The sequence below is a fragment of the Lithobates pipiens genome, unplaced genomic scaffold (genome assembly GCF_037356315.1).
Source record: "Lithobates pipiens isolate NorthernLeopardFrog02 unplaced genomic scaffold, aLitPip1_a1.2 Scaffold_56, whole genome shotgun sequence".
In the NCBI taxonomy this organism is placed as follows: Eukaryota; Metazoa; Chordata; class Amphibia; order Anura; family Ranidae; genus Lithobates; species Lithobates pipiens.
In genome coordinates, this window is record NW_027507878.1 from 2,529,015 (window position 1) to 2,549,363 (window position 20,349).

The 20,349-nt window shown below is 39.2% G+C and overlaps 2 protein-coding genes across 2 annotated transcripts; both read right to left on the minus strand.

Moving 5' to 3' along the window:
- Nucleotides 1-9,443: 9,443 nt before the first annotated feature.
- Nucleotides 9,444-10,487, minus strand: LOC143958101 (olfactory receptor 1G1-like). Its single transcript, XM_077467553.1, has one exon. The coding sequence runs from the start codon at nucleotides 10,390-10,392 to the stop codon at nucleotides 9,451-9,453; it is 942 nt and encodes a 313-aa protein (XP_077323679.1). The 5' UTR covers nucleotides 10,393-10,487; the 3' UTR covers nucleotides 9,444-9,450.
- Nucleotides 10,488-18,067: 7,580 nt separating this feature from the next.
- On the minus strand, nucleotides 18,068-20,008 carry LOC143958102 (olfactory receptor 1G1-like). The gene has a single exon (XM_077467554.1). The coding sequence runs from the start codon at nucleotides 19,905-19,907 to the stop codon at nucleotides 18,966-18,968; it is 942 nt and encodes a 313-aa protein (XP_077323680.1). The 5' UTR covers nucleotides 19,908-20,008; the 3' UTR covers nucleotides 18,068-18,965.
- Nucleotides 20,009-20,349: the final 341 nt, after the last annotated feature.

Below are 20,349 nucleotides of genomic sequence, written 5' to 3' on the forward strand. Positions count from 1 at the left end.
TAGGACATAGCCGAGAGCAAGAAAATGTCTGAGCAAATAAAGGAGAGGTAGAAAAAGGTTTGAGCTATACAGGCAGGAATGGATATTGAACGACTTTTTGTGATTAAGTCAAAGAACATCCTTGGTGCCGTCACTGATGAATAGCACATGTCCAGAAATGCCAAGTTGGCAAGAAAAAAATACATTGGGTTGTGCAGATGGTAGTCAGTGAGGACCAAGAAAAAAATAAGAAGGTTTATGATCAGAGTCATCAGATAGATCAGAAGGAAGAGCACAAAAAGTCCATTCATGGTCTGTGGATTGTCTGATAGACCCACAAGAGTAAAATACGTAATCTCCGTTACATTTTTCATATTATTATTGTTTTGTTTGTATACATTTATTTTAATTGAACAGGAATACAATTATCTTTCTGGGGAATTATTCAAAGGAAAACAGATACGGTCTGCCTACACATTATACATGAAGACATTTGTACCAGCTAGAGTTTCATTCTTATATAAGATGTCGGCAGTCCTGAGGGGCCGTCTGCTGTATTGCAGGAACACAAAGCTGAAAGTCTCATTAAAGGCTCTTAAGATATCATGTATAACACCTTTGTGACTTGAGAGTCATTTCAATATAATTGTAATTATAAACATTTGAATTCTAAATAAAATTCACTGAAATTGTTTTAATCTCTTTTTTTCACACTTTTTTTTTCCAATATTCCTTTATTAAGTATTTTTAATCAAATACAAAACATTGTGCCTAAAAAGGCCAATAAAGACAAATGAGGTATTGTCAAATATACGAGACTGAACTGAACAAAAGAGTAAAACAAAGAAACAGAAACAGAGGGCGCAGTCAAGATGTCATGTCATAAAATGTAATATTGGTTTAGCCACATGCAAGTTAATTATACTAACAGATACTGTATTTATTGGCATATAACACTCACTTTTTCACCATGAAAATCGGGGTGAAAATAGCATGTGCGTGTTATACATCAATATTTCAATTTTAGCTGCCTTGGAGGGGACAGAGAGGGGGGGGGGGCGGGACGAGCGCCATCAGATTACATTCAGTGAGAATCTCCTGTTCACTTGGCGGCCTCTGTAATGCAAAGTCCCATCTCCTGGGTCACCATTGGACCACCATTCTGTCTATCGTACTAGATTCTCATTGTATGTAATTATGTCGGCGTTCATCCCGCCCCCCATCCCTGTCCCATCTAGGCTGCAGATGGGCATCGATCAGGCTGCATTGATGGCAATGGTGTGGCTGCTGCATTTATAGCAATGGTGAGGCTGCTGCATTCATGGCAATGGTGAGGTTGCATTGATGTGGACTGATGAGGCTGCATTCGTGGCAATGGTGAGGCTGCTGCATTGATGTCAATGGTGAGGCTGCTGCATTGATGTCAATGGTGAGGCTGCTGCATTGTAGGCACTTGTGAGGCTGCAGATGGGCATTGATCAGGCTGCATTGATGGCAAAGGTGAGGCTGCAGATGGGCACTGACCTTTATTTTGCTTCAAAGTTCCTTATTTAAAATTAAAAAAAAATTCCTGAAATTTCCCTCTTAAAATGAATGTGCGTGTTATACACCCGTTGTGTGTTATACGCCGATAAATACGGTAATTAAAGTCTCTGATAATGGCTTCTGTTGGATATGATACCTCTAATTGGCGAACTCTGTAGGTAGAATACACTTTTTTTACCTGTTTTTACTGGTCTATTTTTGTTCCCTTTACATTTATGCATTTTTCTTTTTTTTGATTGGCAGTGACAACAGTCGCAATTCATACAAATCACAGTGTGAGGAGACTGAGGTATTACGATTGGTTCGCATAGCCCGATGACATAAGGCTGCATGTCATTACAGTGGTGGTTTCAATCAATTATGGCCCCCAGTGTTGCCAGGGAACCGCACAGTATAAAGACCGCGAGGTGTAGTAAGATGGCGCCACTCCTGAGGATGTCACTCCGATGAAACGTGTAGGGTGGAGCTTTTAGCGTCATCGCGTTGCTTCCAGTTTCGGAGACTCTGGTACATGGACTGCAGGGCGTCCCAGACATATTGTTGATTACATTGCTCTGACTTTTCTGTATTATTGTAAGTGTTGTTTTTAGTATTTTAATAAACATTTATCTGAGACTGAACTGAACAAAACAGTAAAACAAAGAAACAGAAACAGAGAGCCCATTCATACAAGGCAATATTGGTTTAGCCAATGCAGTTCAAGGTTAAACTGCTTCTCTTCTAATTTTAGTGAATTCAATTCCCTTTCAATGAAAAGTTTTTTCCCCAATGCTAGGGTCACCAGTACATTATTTGTATATTGATATCATATCCCCTCTCAAGCGTCTCCTCTCCAGAGAGAATAAGTTCAATGCTCGTAGTCTTTCCTCATAGCTGAGATCCTCCAGTCCCTTTATTAGCTTTGTTGCCCTTCTCTGGACTCTCTCCAGTTCCAGTACATACCTCCTAAGGACTGGTTCCCAGAACTGGACAGCATACTCCAGGTGCGGCCAGATCAGAGTCTTGTAGAGTGGGATAATTATCGTTTTATCTCTGAAGTGAATCCCCTTTTTAAATGCTAATATTCTGTTGGCTTTGCTTGAAGCAGCTTGGCATTGCATGCCATTGATGAGCCTATCATCTACTAGGACCCCCAAGTTCTTTTCCATCCTAGATTCCCCAAAAGGTTCTCCCCCTAGTGAGTAAATTGCATTCCTATTTTTGCCACCCAGATGCATTATTTTACATTTTTCATCATTAAACCTCATTTGCCATGTAGTTGCCCCTCCCCCCATTAATTTGTTCAGATCTTCTTGCAAGGTTTCCACATCTTGCGGAGAAGCCATTGCCCTGCTTAGCTTAGTATCATTTACCCCATTCTTCAGGTCGTTTATGAAAAAATGATAAAGGATTGGTGCCAGCACAGAACCCTGGGGGACCCCACTACCCACCCCTGACTATTCCGAGTACTCCCCATTTATCACCACCCTTTGAACTCGCCCTTGTAGCCAGTTTTCATGGTTTTGGCAAAGTATGATTAGCTCTTGAAGCCTCTCAGGCGGGAAAGAGGAAGATGCAGCAAGTGCATTGTAAGTTTGTTCTAGATGTGGAGTTTGATAGATGTTTTAATGTCCTAAAATATTCATATTCAATGAAACCACCTGAACCAGGCGATTTATTATTAGATAGAGAATCTATAGCCCTACTAATTTCAAGAGCAGTAAATGGGGTATTTAATGGCAATACATGGTGTGGGTTAGTTGGGAAAGCTTTAGTTTGTGCAAAAAGTTACTGATTAAGTCTGATTTGGTTGGAAAGTATTAGCCCTTGTAACACACCGTCGGAGAATCTGTCGGAATGAGTCTTATCGGACCGTGTCGTCGGATAATCCGACTGTGTGTGGTCTGCATGGGACTGATTCCGTCCGAATCTCCGTCCGACCCAATTTTCCAACATGTTGGAAATATTTCCCGACCAACTCGGCCGGACGGACCTAATCCGATCATGTGTAGAGCATTTTCATCGGACCAAGTGCCACGCATGCTCAGATCAAATTCCTACACCAAAGCTATTGGCTACTAGCCTGAACGTAGTCCCATCGTAACGAAATTATGTCATCACGTTTTGAAAGATCGGATTTTTCGCCAACTTGGCCCGACCGTGTGTATTCAACAGTTTCGGACAAGATCCGACGGACAAAATCCGACAGGCAAAATCCGACGGATTTGGTTGTGGAAATCTCTGACCGTGTGTACAGGGGCTAAGGATCTGATTTCAGGTCATAAAATGAGCAGTAGTCGTGACATTTGTTATATCCTGCGTATGGAACAATTTATATTTTGTGGCCAGATGGTACACAGGGAATTTTTGTTTTGTGTCTCTGCCCCTTTATGTGTTGTACCAGAAGTTTACCTGCCCTATTACTATTAACATAATAGGTAATTTTAAGCTTTTGTGATGCCTGTTTAAAATTCTCAAGTAGGAGATCACGCAGATCGGAATCGTAGTCGCAAACTAGAAGGGCTGAGTTTATTTTGGGTATCTAGAGTGTGGATTTCGTGTGTGATATCATTGATATGCTTTTGCCTCTTTCTCTTTGCCCTGGCACCCACCGTAACCGGTTCCCGACCAGCGCACGCCGATGTACGTCGGCAGAATGGCATGGGCAGGCATATTGGCGTACAGGTACGTAAAATTTTCAATGCCGCCCTGCCATCGGGAGCGCGCCACCGCCAGCATGCTCGCGTGCTGGTCGGCACCCCTATACGGTTTAGGAGATATTTGCCCGAAAACAGGCACCGCTGTCTACGGCGCATGCGCCGTAGACAGCGGCGCGCAGGCGCACTGAGCGCGGCATTCTCAACGATGGAGCTGCCGCTCGTGTCGGCTCCCGTGCGCATGCGCGGGAGTGACGTCATCACGGCTTCGCCGAATGACAGCTGCGAAGCTGCGAGACCCCACCAAGAAGATGGGTGCGGCGGACTACAGGGGACAGCGGCGACTTTGCTGGCTCCTGTGTCAGGTAAGTGACACATAATGGACTACTATGCGATGCGATGCGATGCGATTCATAGTAGTCCATTATGCTTTGCCCTTGCAGGGAATGAAAGAGGAAGTAAACTCATCAGGGTTTACTTCCTCTTTAAGCATGGGATTTATATTATTGTAAAAAGAATTATACATGAATGTATTACATTATTGTATTAGGGAAGAAGGTTATTTATGGGAATTAAATGTGTAGGACTGTCAACATCCTTAAAACATGAGAAAAAGAAAGGAGCATGCAACAAGTGTAGCAGGGGCCGCCCCCTTGGTAATGCAGTTAATAAAAGGCAACCACGTGCCACTTTTATTGAGTACACAGTATCTTCTAAATTTTGTAGTCATAAACAATCACATTAAAATATACAAAATGCACACCAATGAACCAATTAATACATAGACATACATATCAAACCCAAAGCTAATAATCCCGGCACTGCCAGAGTTAAGTTGAGGTCCGTCCATAAAGATCTGGAGCATACATCCCGACATGTTTCGGAAATTTTATTGGTACATATTTTCCTTCATCAGGGATGATTTATACTTGGGTGACTTTATCTTTATCCTCAACATAGATATAGTTACATGGTATTTGTACAATAATACATAAAAAAAACAAGTAATTTTACATAATGAGCTATATAGTATTTAGGCTTAAAGGAACTTACATATAGGGTTCATTGAAAAGACATGAGGAAATGTTAAAAACAAATGCGGGGAATCCACGTTGGCTGAAAGAGTCTGCATGGACTTAAAGAAGGACAAGCTTGCAACCCAGAGCTGGCCACTGAGTCACATCCACTAGACAAAACAATAAAATGTAGCGCTAAAAAAAAGTGTTGTGAAAACACATGTAATAAACACAAAAAAGAAAGAAACAAATAAAGTCCAAATAATTAAATAAATACAGAAGCCCTTAGAGTCCTCATAGGACACAAAATGTGATGTTTCACACGGTGCAAAGACTACGAAGAAGTCTTGAAGACATCTCAAATCAGTGACATCTGGGTAGGTAAAAATAAGACGGGTACTCTTACCGAAACACAAGGTCACACACGCATATACAAATGGATGAATCCCCGCCTGTCTTTCCGCCACTGGAATGGTTACAAATCCTCTGGTCAGACCAGGAGTAGTCTGTATCCTCCACGAAATTTGATTCCTCAGGGGTCCCAATGGACTGGACGAGAAGAACCGACTCGATTCCAAAAAAATGGAATAGCTAGCGAAGCCAAACAGACGAGAAGAACCGACTCGATTCCAAAAAAATGGAATAGCTAGCGAAGCCAAACTCATGCAGGGGATCACATATGAGACAGAAAAGAAAAACAGCCTCCCATAGTGTAGATGAAAAGTATATATAAGGTAGCTGTTTATTGGCATAAAATCAGCGAATACAAAATTAAAAAAATCTTATAATAACGTGATCACATAATAAAAAAAGGCAATACAGGGAACATGACTACTTGAATTTCCTTTGTTTATTTATGGCCTTTCAGACAGCAATACTCTTTTGCTGGTTTAACATCTGGGCGTGTCTTGTGGATGTAAAGAAAAAGAAAATATTGTGCTAACCAAGATGCCCCTGTTGAAGTCCTATGCCCCTGTTGAAGTCCTATGCATTTCCTCCCATAGGACTTCAACAGGGGCATCTTGGTTAGCGCAATATTTTCTTTTTCTTTACATCCACAAGACACGCCCAGATGTTAAACCAGCAAAAGAGTATTGCTGTCTGAAAGGCCATAAATAAACAAAGGAAATTCAATCAATAATTTCAGAATAAGTATACAAGCACAATTAGTGTGCTGTAAGAACAGGACAAGGGCATGTGTTACCCAGAATTTCCTATATAAACTAGTATGTTACCTTTCACTTTGCTGATAGAGGTACAGACATCAGAGCAGCAGTCCTCAGGCTGAGACACGCCAGCTGTGTCTGAGCACTTTAAATAGTGAGTAAATAATTGCTCATTACATTCAATGTTTTCTGATAATCTTTAATAAAATACTTGAACAAGAAAAAAGGGGAAGTCCCTTTCATTGGCATGAGTGCATCTCCATGCATCATAAAGGTTGTTAGTTTAAATTTGAATGCTGAAGAGATGGCGGAGGCCATTTTTGTGATGTGGTGAAGTCAATATTTGGGTCCAGGGTAAGATTAAAGTCTCCACACATCAATAAGGAACCTTGTTGAACTCTACAGACATTGCAGGTTAATGTGTGAAAAAAAAGGAAAAGTTGGTACTTATTTGGAGCACAGGCATAGTTTCTGAGTTAATGTCACAAATATGGATTGAATAGCGACCATTAGAGTCAGTGATTGATCTATGTAGAGTGAAAGAAACAGTATATTTTACAGCTCCTAGGAGCCCACAATGCTTGGTAGTCTAGGTGGCTGTAAAGATATGTGGAAAGTTCTTATGGGATCATTTAGGGGGTGCTGCAAGCTGTAAGGAGAGCATCAAACATATTAGTGCTGAAGGTGTGGAGTTTGCATGTTGTACAGTTTCAGGTATGCCCCAAATTTTTTGATTGTTTCATCTAGATCTATCTTCAATGTCTGCCAGTTTGGCCTTTGTCCACTCCATATCATCATCTTTTATTTCGTTAGCATCCAGAAGATCATTTATGGTGCCAGGAAAGTTGCTAATTTTTGTTTCAATATTGCCTGTAATTCCTTGCTGAAATTATGCATACAGAACGTCATGTCCACATGCAGGGAGCTTCTTCCAAGTGGAGCTGCAGCTCTCTGTGTCCATGCAGACACTGAGCCCCGGTTTGACCCTGCCCCCTCTCTCTCTACTGATTGGCTAACTGACTTTGATTGACAGCAGCGGGAGCCAATGGCACCGCTGCTGTGTCTTAGACAATCAGGAGGGAGAGTCCGCAATGGCGAAGCACTCATAACCTTAACCAAACATAAAGCTACTCCCAACCCCATTCTAAACCTTTTCTATCTAATCCTTCAAAGAAAAAATGCCAATACTGTACTTACCTATTCTGAAGCTGCTCTTTTCTAATCACTTGATCAGGTCCCAGTGCTGCCTTCATTGTAGAGGAGAGACAGCAAACAACAGTTGCCCCATAGAAAGCCTATGGATGATGTCAACGCATACGTTTTGCAGCCAGTTCTTGGTCTATGAATTTTTGAATTTACAAATTTATGAATTTTCGAATTTTATGAATTGCAATCATAAGGAATGACTCGAAAAATGAAAGAAAAAAAAAACGACTGAAACAAAAATAAACAACTTTAACGGCAGTTCATATGTCTACTGGTTAATAAACAGTGCTACACTATTGGCGTTTGTGGCATCTCTTCCTCCCCATCCCGTTTGTATAAGTATACATAAACATTCTTGTATTTCTTTTATTTTATTGACAATTTAAAAAGGAAGAAAATTCATTCCACATCATTGTATTGATGCCCTATGTTCAGTAAGTTTAAATAAATAACAGCAAGGGCATCTGATAAAGAATTGTCAACTTAAACTCCAGAAAAACTCCAGAAATTATGGAAAAAACTTTCTAACAGAGAAAGGGAAAATTACTGCAGAATCTGACGGTGAATGTAATACAATACAGCAATTCTCAAATTATGCAACGCATTTGGTACATTTCAAATCATTATTGTAAAATAATTACTTCTGTTTTTAAAAATCTGTTGCAAAAAAATTTTTTTTGTTGTTGTTCACATGTAAAATTTACATTTGAATTGACTAAATATTGAACAAAAATATAATTTGTATTTTTCAACTGAAACCGAAGTGCCAAAATACGAAAACGAACACATTTTTCCGCAGGGCACATGCCTAATTATAAGCATTACACCTAAATTAACTTTGAATGATAATAAGACCTCCCCCCCCCCCACCCATGTAGAACAGAGAGTTAAACAATGGATTAGTGAAGGGATATGTCACTAATAGTAGTTTGTTTGAATTGAACACATTGCTGGAGGTGTAAAAAATGTAAGAACTATAAAAGTGGAAGAGTTGGGTCTCTATTGGAGAAAACCTACTGTTACCATTTGTGTTTGGGAAAGATTGCTCTGACGGTTTTTTGCATTCCGGCACCTGCGAGTTCGAGTTTCCACAGATATTATAAAAGCGTGTACGACCCTTGGAATATATATTCTCTTGGGTCAGATACATCCGGTAAGCCCGCATCTGCTGAGGTGGTGGTATCGGCACATGGGCGTTCGCATGTTAACCTTTTAAGATCAGATGGTGTGTCTGAAGTCTAACTACGCACATGGGACTTGAATATTTTCTTTGAAATAAAGAGACTTTATATTTATAATTTTTTCTTTTGATTGTTTTATTTTTGGATATATATAAGCACAATTTCATATTGAATTGGTCTATTAATATGTTTTGGTGTTTACTAACATAATTATTCACTATAGATATCACGAGAATCTATGTGATTATACACGTGGATGTTATATATTTTTCACAAAGTATGCACAATAATTTCTTAGCGCTGCACTTTTTTACAAATTATAAAAGAGGAAGGACATCACAATGTGAAATGTGGCGGTGGAGAGTTAATCAAACTAAAACTGCATTTTTTTTTTTTATATTATTCTCTTTTTGTTGGCTTTTAGAAAGAGAAAAAAAAAAACTGAGATAAGTCTGCATGAAACTGTATGCCTTTAGGAATCCTTATATGTCCATAGAAAACATGTAAAAAATTTTGGAATGTAAAATAGTCACAGAGTTATTATGAAGTAAAGTGATGTACATTGAATTTCCTAAATGTGGCCTGGACATCCAGGTAAAACTGACCCTTGGCCAGAAAAATGTTAAGCACAATTACCAAGTGACTGACATTTTCTGAAAGGCATTACTAATATTTTTAGTCAACTAGAAATGCAAAAGTGTCAATGGTCACATATTTGTTTTCAGAATGATGCCTGGATTAACCTTAAGTGATAATAAGACCTCATAAGTGCCTCCATAAGGTCCTTGTTCCTCAGGCTGTAGATCAGAGGGTTCAGCAATGGGTTAATGAGGGCAGATATGACTGAAAACAGTTTGTTTAAATTGAACATATTGCTGGAGGAGGGAACAAAGTAAATAAAAATTAAGGAGCCAAAAAAGATGAAGACCACGGTGAGGTGTGATGAGCAGGTGGAGAAGGCTTTCCTCTTTCCGGTCTTGCTACGGATTCTGAGGATGGTCCTGAAAATATAGACATAGGGAATAAAGGTCAAAAGAAAGGCTCCCAATCCAAGACAACCACCTGCTACAAATACGACCATAATGTTTATGAAGGGGTCAGTACATGTAATTTGAAATAAGTGTGGAAGATCACAAAAGAAGCTGTGGATGGAAGCTGCTCTGCAGAAGGACAACCTGAGCAAAAATAAAATATAAACCAAAGAGAGAGACCATGCTACAACCCAAGACAGAGAGGCCATATGAGAGCAGACCCTCCAAGACATCATTAGTTTGTAATGTAGAGGGTGGCAGATGGCAATGTAGCGGTCGTAGGACATAGCCGAGAGCAAGAAAATTTCTGAGCCAGCAAAGGAGACGTAGAAAAAGGTTTGGGCTATACAGGCAGGAATGGATATTAATCGGCTTTTTGTGACCAAATCTAAGAGCATCCTTGGTGCCGTCACTGATGAATAGGACATGTCCAGAAATGCCAAGTTCCCAAGAAAAAAAAACATGGGGTTGTGCAGATTGTAGTCAGTGAGGACCAAGAAAAAAATAAGAAGGTTTGTGATCAGAGTCATCAGATAGATCAGAAGGAAGATCACAAAAAGTACATTCATGGTCTGTGAATTGTCTGATAGACCCACAAGAGTAAAATACATAATCTCTGTCACATTCCTCATATTATTATTTTTTTGTCTGTATAAATGTATTTCAATTAAACAGAAATACAATTATCTTTCTGGGGAATTATTCAAAAGAAAACAGATACGTTCTGCCTACACATTATACATGAAGACATTTGTACCACCTAGAGTTTCATTCTTATATAAGATGTCGGCAGTCCTGAGGGGCCGTCTGCTGTATTGCAGGAACACAAAGCTGGAAGTCTCATTAAAGGTCTCTTAAGATAAAATTTATAACACCTTTGTGACTTGAGAGCCCTTTCAATATAATTTGGTACAATTATAAACTAAATAAAATCCACTGAAATTGGTTTAATCTTTTTTTTCACACTGTTTTAAGTTTAATATTTCTTTATTAAGTATTTTGAATCATATACAAAACTTTGTGCCTAAAGAGGACATTATAAAGACAAATGAGGTATTGTCAAATACAAGAGACTGAACTGAACAAAAGAGTAAAACAAAGAAAACAAAAAAACAGAAACGGAGAGTCCAGTCAAGATCTTTATGTCATACAATGTAATATTGGTTTAGCTGTATGTAAGTTAATTATACTAACAGACAATTAAAGTTTTATGCCCTGTACACAAGGTCGGACATTCCGACCACAAAATCCGTCGGATTTTGTCCGAAACTGGTGTTGCATACACACGGTCGGACAAAGTTGTCGGAAAATCTGATCGTTCGGGAAACGTGATGACGTTTGTTCGTTACGATGGGACTACGTTGAGGCTAGAAGCCAATCGCTTTGGTCTCATAATTTGATATGAGCATGCGTGGCACTTTGTCCGATTGGAATTCTCTACAAATGATCGGAAAAAGTCAGATCAGATTTTTTTGTCAGAAAATTTAAGATCCTGCTCTCAAATTCTTTCCGTCTGAATTTCCGACAGAAAAAGTCCGATAGAGCCCAAACATGATCGAATTTTCCGACAATATATATAGTTTTCCATCGGAATGTCTGACCGTGTGTACAGGGCATTAGAATTTCGCTCTGACCATGGCTTCTGATGGATATGACACCTCTAATTAGCAAACTCTGTACGTACAATAACATTTTCCCTGTTTTTACTGGTCTATTTTTGTTCCCTTTATGCTTATGCATTAGTCTATTTTATTTTAATTTATTTATATATTTTACATATATATATATATATATATATATATATATATATATATATATTTGCATTCTCATTTCATTTTTTCATTCACTCATTTTCCATTTCCTTTTGATTTGGTATTTTTAGTGTCCTGCCAACATTGTTTTTTTGGGTAGTTTATTTTTATCATTTATTTCTCCTAGTTTATTCATAAGTTTTATTTTCTATTCCTATTTCTGTTTAGCATATATTTTTATATACATTTTACATATATTTTTTCACACTATGTTGATTTAGAGTTTTTTGTTATTTGCATATATTTATACTCTGTATGCTACATGATGCCAATATTCAATCAAATTGTCTGTGTATGCCAAGTTTATATCATGATCTTTTAGATTTTTTTAAGATTTATTCTATATGGTTGCCAGTGACCCCGGTTTCAATTAATACAAATCACAGTGTAACATAAGGCTGCATGTCATTACAGTGGTGGTTTAAATCAATCATGGCCGCCAGTGTTTGTTTCTCTCTGAACCGCACGTTATAAAGACCGTGAGGTGTAGTAAGATGGCGCCACTCCTGATGACGTCACTCTGGCAAAACACGTAAAGTGGAGCTTGTAACGCCATCATGCCACTTCCGGTTTTGGAGACTCCGGTCTGTGAAACGCAGTCCCAGACATATTATTGATTACAACTCTCTCCTGTAATTAGACCTTGGCTTGCTTTAAGGACTCTGCGTACCCTGCCTGCTCTCTGTGTATGACCCTGGCTTGTATTAAGGACTTCCCCATTGCTCCATCAGCCTGATTACCTGTACATGACCCCGGCCTGTTTTATGGACTCACTTCTACCTACCTGCCTGATTACCTGCGCTTGACTCTAGCTTCCTCCAAATACTCTTCTACAGCAGTTACCAGCCTGATCATCTGGGTTAGAGCCTCAGCCGGGCTTCTTGCAAAACTTGTCATAAGCATTAAACACTGCACAGAGTTACAACCCTCTCAGGACTTATCCCCTTCCAGTGGTTTCCCAGTGATGATCACTCAAGTCCTGCAAAACCCTGCTGGCAACTTGTGCTTCTTTGTACCCTATACCCTTTGTACCACCTCCAGGGGTATAGCATGCTTAGCTGTGAGGGGAGCCGCTCTCAGCATCTCAGAAAGGTAGGTGACACAGGTAATTCAAGTCTTAGAATACCACTCTAACCATGGCTTCCAAAGGGCAGTTATTACATTGTATTTACCTATGGAGAAAGAAAAGAGTATTTGGTAGGTGGCGTGTGTTTGTATGATTTGGGTCACTTCACCTATTGTAGGGCGTTATAGTCTTTCCAATGTCTCACTAGTGCTAGGCACGCTGTGAGCAGTATGTGAGTTAGTACTACTCGAAGGTCCGGAGGCACTGTGTGAACCTCTAGTGATAATAAGGCTATTCCCAAAATAACAGGTATGGGTAGTTTTACTATCTGTGTGATTTGATGAAAAATTGCGGACTGGAAGACTGATAGGGAAGGACATGACCACAATATGTGGTAAAGAGTTTTTGTGGCTCCTCAATTCCTCCATCAAGAGGGAGAGACACGTGGTGAGAACTTGGAAATACAACGGGGCATTAGACACCAGGATAATTCACATAAGTTTACACTTTTTTTTACTGTGTATGTAGAGAAATGGAAGTGGATGGGTTGCTCTTCAGAAAGTGAGAAATCTGAAGGTATTTATAGTAATCTAGAGTGCGTACACCAAATTCCAATTGCAAGGATCTGAAGGTTTTGAGAGATGGACCTATCAAAAGATCTTCTGCAGTAAGGATACCTTACAGAGAATGGTTCTCAGAAGGCTTGGCAAAATGCCCAGAAAAATCGAAGATCAGCCCATTGAAATTAGCCAATGGTGCATAGAAATTCGCCAATGTGAATGCACATGCGCTCACGGGCACGAACAGCCGCAAGGATCTGGTGCCAAGTGGACTTTTTAACCGGTTCCCGACCGACGCACGCCGATGTACGTCGGCAGAATGGCACGGGCAGGCAAATGGGCGTACCTGTATGTTCCCTTTAAATTTGCCACCCTGCCATCGCGAGCGTGTGAGGTCACACTCTGTGAGGGGTGCTCATCTCTTATGGGGGAGCACTGAGGTGAATTGATAAAAGCACAGATTTTCGAGGATTTGTGAAGACTCATCAAGTTAAACTTTTTTTTCTGACAGTATTCATTAACTTTTTAATTGCACTTAAGCATGGGATTTATATTATTATAAGAAGAAACACAAATTAATTTATTATATTATTGTTTATTCACATGTTATTATGATGGCACTCATATTGGCACAGAAGAATTGAGACACTAAGTGGTTGGATACATTTATTAACACCAGCGCAGCATTATTTGTTGTGAGTTGTACTTTCGACAAGAGCCATTGATCAACTTAAAAAATAAATCAATGCATGTGATGTGATATAAAAGTTTTCTCTTTACTCACTACATTCAATGTTTTCTGATAATCTTTAATAAAATACTTGAACAAAAAAAAAAGTGAAGTTCCTTTCATTGGCATGAGTGCATCTCCATGCGTCACAAAGGTTGTTAGTTTAAATTGAATGTTGAAGAGATGGCGGGGCTCATTTTTGTGATGTGGTGAAGTCAATATTTGGGTCCAGGGTAAGATTAAAGTCTCCACACATCATCAAGGAACCTTGTTGAACTTAATTGATCTTGCAGGTTAACTTGTGAAAAAACCTTATTTGGTGCACAGGCATAGATCCCGAGTTAATGTCGCAAATATGGATTAAATAGCGACCATTAGGGTCAGCAATTGAGCTATGTAGAGTGAAAGAAACAGTATATTTTCCAGCTCTTAGGAGCCCATGATGATTGGTAGTCTAGCTGGTTGTAAAGATATGTGGAAAGCATTTAGGGGGTATTGCAAGTTGTAAGAAGAGCTTCAAAGATATTAGTGGTGAAGGTGCGGAGTTCTGCTTGTTGTACAGTTTTAGGTATGCCCCAAATTTTTATATTGTTTCATCTAGATCTATCTTCAGTGTCTGCCAATTTGGCCTTTATCCACTCGATATCATCATCTTTTGCTTTTTTAGCATCCACAAGATCATTTATGGTGCCAGAAAAGTTGCCTATTTTTGTTTCAATATGCTCTACTCTGAATTTAATTGCCTGTAATTCCTTGCTGAAATTGTGCATACAGAACGTCATGTCCACATGCAGAGAGCTTCTCAGTGACATGAGCATGTCCTTTAACGCTGTATTTAACACTGATTGGTAATTAGTGGGAAATTCCTCTATAGACTCAGGCAATTCCCTTGTATCTTCCCCAGAATCATTGGTTGTATTGTTAGGGCTCACCTCTATGCTTTGCCTTGATCCATCCATCCTAAATTGTGCTTTCTCTGGGCTCCCTAATAATGGAGTTGAGGAGAGAAATTTGCATTTTTTTTTTCAGAAAGTTGCCCTTGTGTGGCGAGGTACTTATTTGTAAGGCAGGTGGAGGGGATCGGGAAGCTGAGGGAGATGTGACGGCACCATTTTGTCTGCTCCCATGCTGCTGCTGAGTAAAGAAGGCAGTCAGATTTTGTGGCTTTTATCCATCCTCTTTCTGGACATGGCTGGTTGGCTGTTGTGTGCCGCTGTGTCCCATCTGAAAGCCTCTCATGCGGCCATCACGGTCCTTGGTCAGCCACGCCTCCCTTCTTCACACTTATTATTGGCTAGTGGACAGAGTGATCTAAAAGATTCTAAATAAATATTGCTTCTCTTTTAGCTTCCATCATTTTGTAGTTATAGGCTGCCAGTGAACTTGGAAATTGGATCGCACACAGATTATAGTCAGTAAGGAAAGCTACAAAATTACATTTTGTTGGGTAAAGATGTCCCAGGGTCACCACAATTTAGGAGGGGTGACTACAGACAAAAGAGTAGAAAAAGTAAAAGTCACAAGTAGCCATCATCCTAAAAACATTATCCTTCATTTATAGATGGGTAAAAATTGTCCAGTGGCTGCAGCAAGAGGTCTAAATGTGGGGAGACATGCCATAGTCAGCAATCTTCCTAAAAAAAATGAGTCCTACAGTCCTTTTGGTGGGTATATATTTTTCAGTACCACCACAGTTTGATGACAGCAAAGACAAGCCAAAATGCAGAGACAGGAGTCACAGTGGGATTGATTTACTAAAACTGGAGAGTGCAAAATCTGGTGCAGCTCTGCATAGAAATCAATCAGCTTGCAGGTTTTTTTTTTGTTGTCAAAGCCTAATTGAACAAGCTGAAGATAGAATCTGATTGGCTACGACTCGTCACCACCTACGTTAGATTCTCACCTCTATATGCGGAGGTGGGCCAAGATTTTACTTAACCCTTTATCCCTCTCACAGTGGCAGCAGATCTGGACTTCTATTGCTAAAGCTTCCAGGTGCGTGGAGCAGAGACAGACGGCCTATAAGGTCTTGATGTTTTGGTACAAAACCCCTGAAGTGTTGCATAAATATGACCCCTCACTATCTAGATTGTGCTGGAGATGTCTGCAGGCCGTGGGTACACATTATCACATTTTTTGGGACTGCCCACTAATTACACCCTTTTGGTCCTCGGTTCAATCTCTTCTCCAATCAGTACTGGAGACAGATGTCCCATTGAATCCTACACACTACCTACTGGGTCTTCCAATCCCGGGTATTTCTAAACATGCTAAGAAACTGATGGCATTTATTTTGCTAGCTGCCAAAAGAGTGATCCCTACCCACTGGTTGTCCCCCACACCACCGATGCAATCACAACTGATTTCGGCCATTGCACATATTCGCAGAATGGAACACATGACAGCCCAGATCCAAGACTCTCTACCCCAATTTTCTAAGACTTGGGATATATGGGATAATTTCCCACTTAACCCGGAATCCACACGTTAACACTTTGCCATGTGTTTTCTAGGACGACTGGTTGAGGTTAGGCCTCAGGATTTGTACTTCCTACCTCCGACAAATATCCTCTTTTCTTTCTCTTTTTTTTTTTTTATTATTTTCTTTTTCTTTTATTATGTAGTTACTGTACTCAGATCCATGGTGTTCCCTCCCCCCTTATTCTTTTTTCACCTTTATTGTTAGCTATATGTGCCTTAATAACTTGAAATTCTCACGAGGCTGACTCCTGTGTCGAGTCGGCAATGACAACATTGTCTGTTTGTACCGGATGTGTACTTTTCATGTATTGCAAAAAAATTTCAATAAAAATACTTAAAAAAAAAAAAAAAAAAAAAAAATCTGATTGGCTACTATGCAGAGCTGCACCAGATTTTGCAACATGCGATTTTAGTAAATCAGCCCCTGTGTCTTCCTATTAAAACTAAAGATTCAGTCCCCATTTCATTTAAGGAGGTGTTTTGGGAAAGTAAGGGAAGAAGGAGATGGAGGATAGGTATCAGAGGGTGGTTATGATGGTATTTGGCTGACCATTACATTTCACTAAGGCTTAAAGTGATTGTAAAGTCTCGTTTTTTGTTTCTAAAAAAAAAAAAAAAACATGTTGTACTAACCTGCTCTGTGCAGTAAGTTTTGCACAGAGCAGCCCAGATCCTCGTCTTCTCAGGTCGATCTTTGGATCTGCTGGCCCCTCCCTCCTGTTGAGTGCCCCCACAACAACCAGCTTGCTATAGGGGCACCCAAGTGGAGCTGCAGCTCTCTGTGTCCATGCAGACACTGAGCCCCGGTTTGACCCTTCCCCCTCTCTCTCTACTGATTGGCTAACTGACTTTGATTGACAGCAGCGGGAGCCAATGGCACCACTGCTGTGTCTTAGACAATCAGGAGGGAGAGTCTGCAATGGCCGAAGCAATTATGGACATCAGTGGAGAGAGATGAGGCTCAGGCAAGTATTAGGGGGGCTGCTGCACACAGAAGGCTTTTTATTGTAATGCATAGAATTCACCTTCTGCCTTTACAACCACTATAAATTAGAAGTCCAGTCAAACCCTAACTGAATTTAAAGCTACTCCCAACCCCATTCTAAACCTTTTCTATCTAATCCTTCAAAGAAAAAATGCCTATATTGTACTTACCTATTCTGAAGCTGCTCTGTTCCAATCACTTGATCGGGTCCCAGTGCTGCCTTCATTGTAGAGGAGAGACAGCAAACAACAGTTGCCCCATAGAAACGCTATGGATGATGTCAACGCATAAGTTTTGCAGCCATTTCTTGGTCTACGAATTTTTGAATTTACAAATTTATGAATTTTCGAGTTTATGAATTGCAATCATAATGAATGACTCGAAAAATGAAAGAAAAAGAATGACTGAAACGAAAATTAACAACTTTAACGGCAGTGCACATGTCTACTGGTTAATAAACAGTGCTACACTATTGACATTTCTGGCATCTCTTCCTCCCCATCCCATTTGTATAATTATACATAAACATTCTTGTATTTTTTTTTTTTTTTTTATTGACAAATTAAAAAGGAAGAAAATTCATTCCACATCATTGTATTGATGCCCTATGTTCAGTAAGTTTAAATAAATAACAGCAAGTGCATTTTATAAAGAATTGTCAACTTAAACTCCAGAAAAAAATAGTTTTTTAAATAAATATTTTGATGCCATGTGAGACAAGAAATGATGGAAAAAAACTTTCTAACAGAGAAAGGGAAAATTACTGCCGAATCTGATGGTCAATGTAATTCAATAGAGCTATTCTTAAATTATGCAATGCATTTGGTAGTTTTTAAATCATTCTTTTAATATAATTACTTCTGTTTTTAAACATCTGTTTGCAAAAATTTAATTTTTTTTGTTGTTTACATTTTATATTTACAATTTATATTTGAATTGACTAAATATTTAACAAAAATATAATTTGTGTTTTTCAACAGTGCCAAAATACGAAAATGAACACATTTTTCGGCAGGGCACATGCCTAATTATAAGCATTACACCTAAATTAATTTGAATGATAATAAGACCTTCCCCCCCCCCCCCCATGTAGAACAGAGGATTAAACAATGGATTAGTGAAGGGATATGTCACTAAAAATAGCTTGTTTGAATTGAACACATTGCTGGAGGTGTAAAAAATGTACGAACTATAAAAGAGGAAGGACATCACAATGTGAAATGTGCCGGTGGAGAGTTAATCAAACTAAAACAGAATTTTTTTTATATTATTCTCTTTTTGTTGGCTTTTAGAAAGAGAAAAAAACTGAGATAAGTGTGCATGAAACTGTATGCCTTTAGGAATCCTTATGTCCATAGAAAATTTTGGAATGTAAAATAGTTACAGAGTTATTATGAAGTAAAGTGATGTACATTTAATTTCCTAAATGTGGCCTGGACATCCAGGTAAAACTGACCCTTGGCCAGAAAAATGTTAAGCACAATAACAAGTGACTGACATTTTCTGAAAGGCATTACTAATATTTTTTAGTCAACTAGAAATGCAAAAGTGTCAATGGTCACATATTTGTTTTCAGAATGATGCCTGGATTAACCTTAAGTGATAATAAGACCTCATAAGTGCCTCCATAAGGTCCTTGTTCCTCAGGCTGTAGATCAGAGGATTCAGCAATGGGTTAATGAGGGCAGATATGACTGAAAACAGTTTGTTTAAATTGAACATATCGCTGGAGGAGGGAACAAAGTAAATAAAAAATATGGAGCCATAAAAGATGAAGACCACGGTGAGGTGTGATGAGCAGGTGGAGAATGCTTTCCTCTTTCCAGTCTTGCTATGGATTCTGAGGATGGTCCTGAAAATAAAGACATAGGGAATAAAGGTCAAAAGAAAGGCTCCCAATACAAGACCACCACCTGCTACAAATTCAAATATAATGTTTATGAAGGGGTCAGTACAGGTAATTTGAAATAAGTGTGGAAGGTCACAAAAGAAGCTGTGGATGGAAGCTGCTCTGCAGAAGGACAACCTGAGCAAAAATAAATTATAAACCAAAGAGAGAGACCATGCTACAACCCAAGACAGAGAGGCCATATGAGAGCAGACCCTCCAAGACATCATTAGTTTGTAATGTAGAGGGTGGCAGATGGCAATGTAGCGGTCGTAGGACATAGCCGAGAGCAAGAAAATTTCTGAGCCAGCAAAGGCGAGGTAGAAGAAGACTTGGGCTTTACAGGCAGGAACGGATATTGATCGGCTTTTTGTGACCAAATCAAAGAGCATCCTTGGTGCCGTCACTGATGAATAGGACATGTCCAGAAATGCCAAGTTCCCAAGAAAAAAAAACATTGGGTTGTGCAGATTGTAGTCAGTGAGGACCAAGAAAAAAATAAGAACATTTGTGATCAGAGTCATCAGATAGATCAGAAGGAAGAGCACAAAAAGTCCATTCATGGTCTGTGGATGGTCTGATAGGCCCACAAGAGTAAAATACATAATCTCTGTCACATTCCTCATATTATTATTTTTTTGTCTGTATAAATGTATTTTAATTGAACAGGAATACAATTATCTTTCTGGGGAATTATTCAAAGGAAAACAGATACATTCTGCCTACACATTATACATGAAGACATTTGTACCACCTAGAGTTTCATTTTAATATAAGATGTTGGCAGTCCTGAGGGGCCGTCTGCTGCATTGCAGGAACACAAAGCTGAAAGTCTCATTAAAGGTCTCTTAAGATATAATTTATAACACCTTTGTGACTTGAGAGTCATTTCAATATAATTTTGTACAATTATAAACATTTAAGTTGTAAATAAAATCCACTGAAATTGTTTTAATCTTTTTTTTCACACTTAAATTCAATATTCCATTTTTAAGTATTTGTAATCCAACACAAAGCTTTGTACCTAAAGAAGCCAATAAAGACAAATGAGGTATTGTCAAATACATG

Excerpts from the sequence above, each read along its gene's own strand:
- LOC143958102 (XM_077467554.1), bottom strand. The coding sequence starts at position 19,907 with ATGAGGAATGTGACAGAGATTATGTATTTTACTCTTGTGGGCCTATCA.
- LOC143958101 (XM_077467553.1), bottom strand. The coding sequence starts at position 10,392 with ATGAGGAATGTGACAGAGATTATGTATTTTACTCTTGTGGGTCTATCA.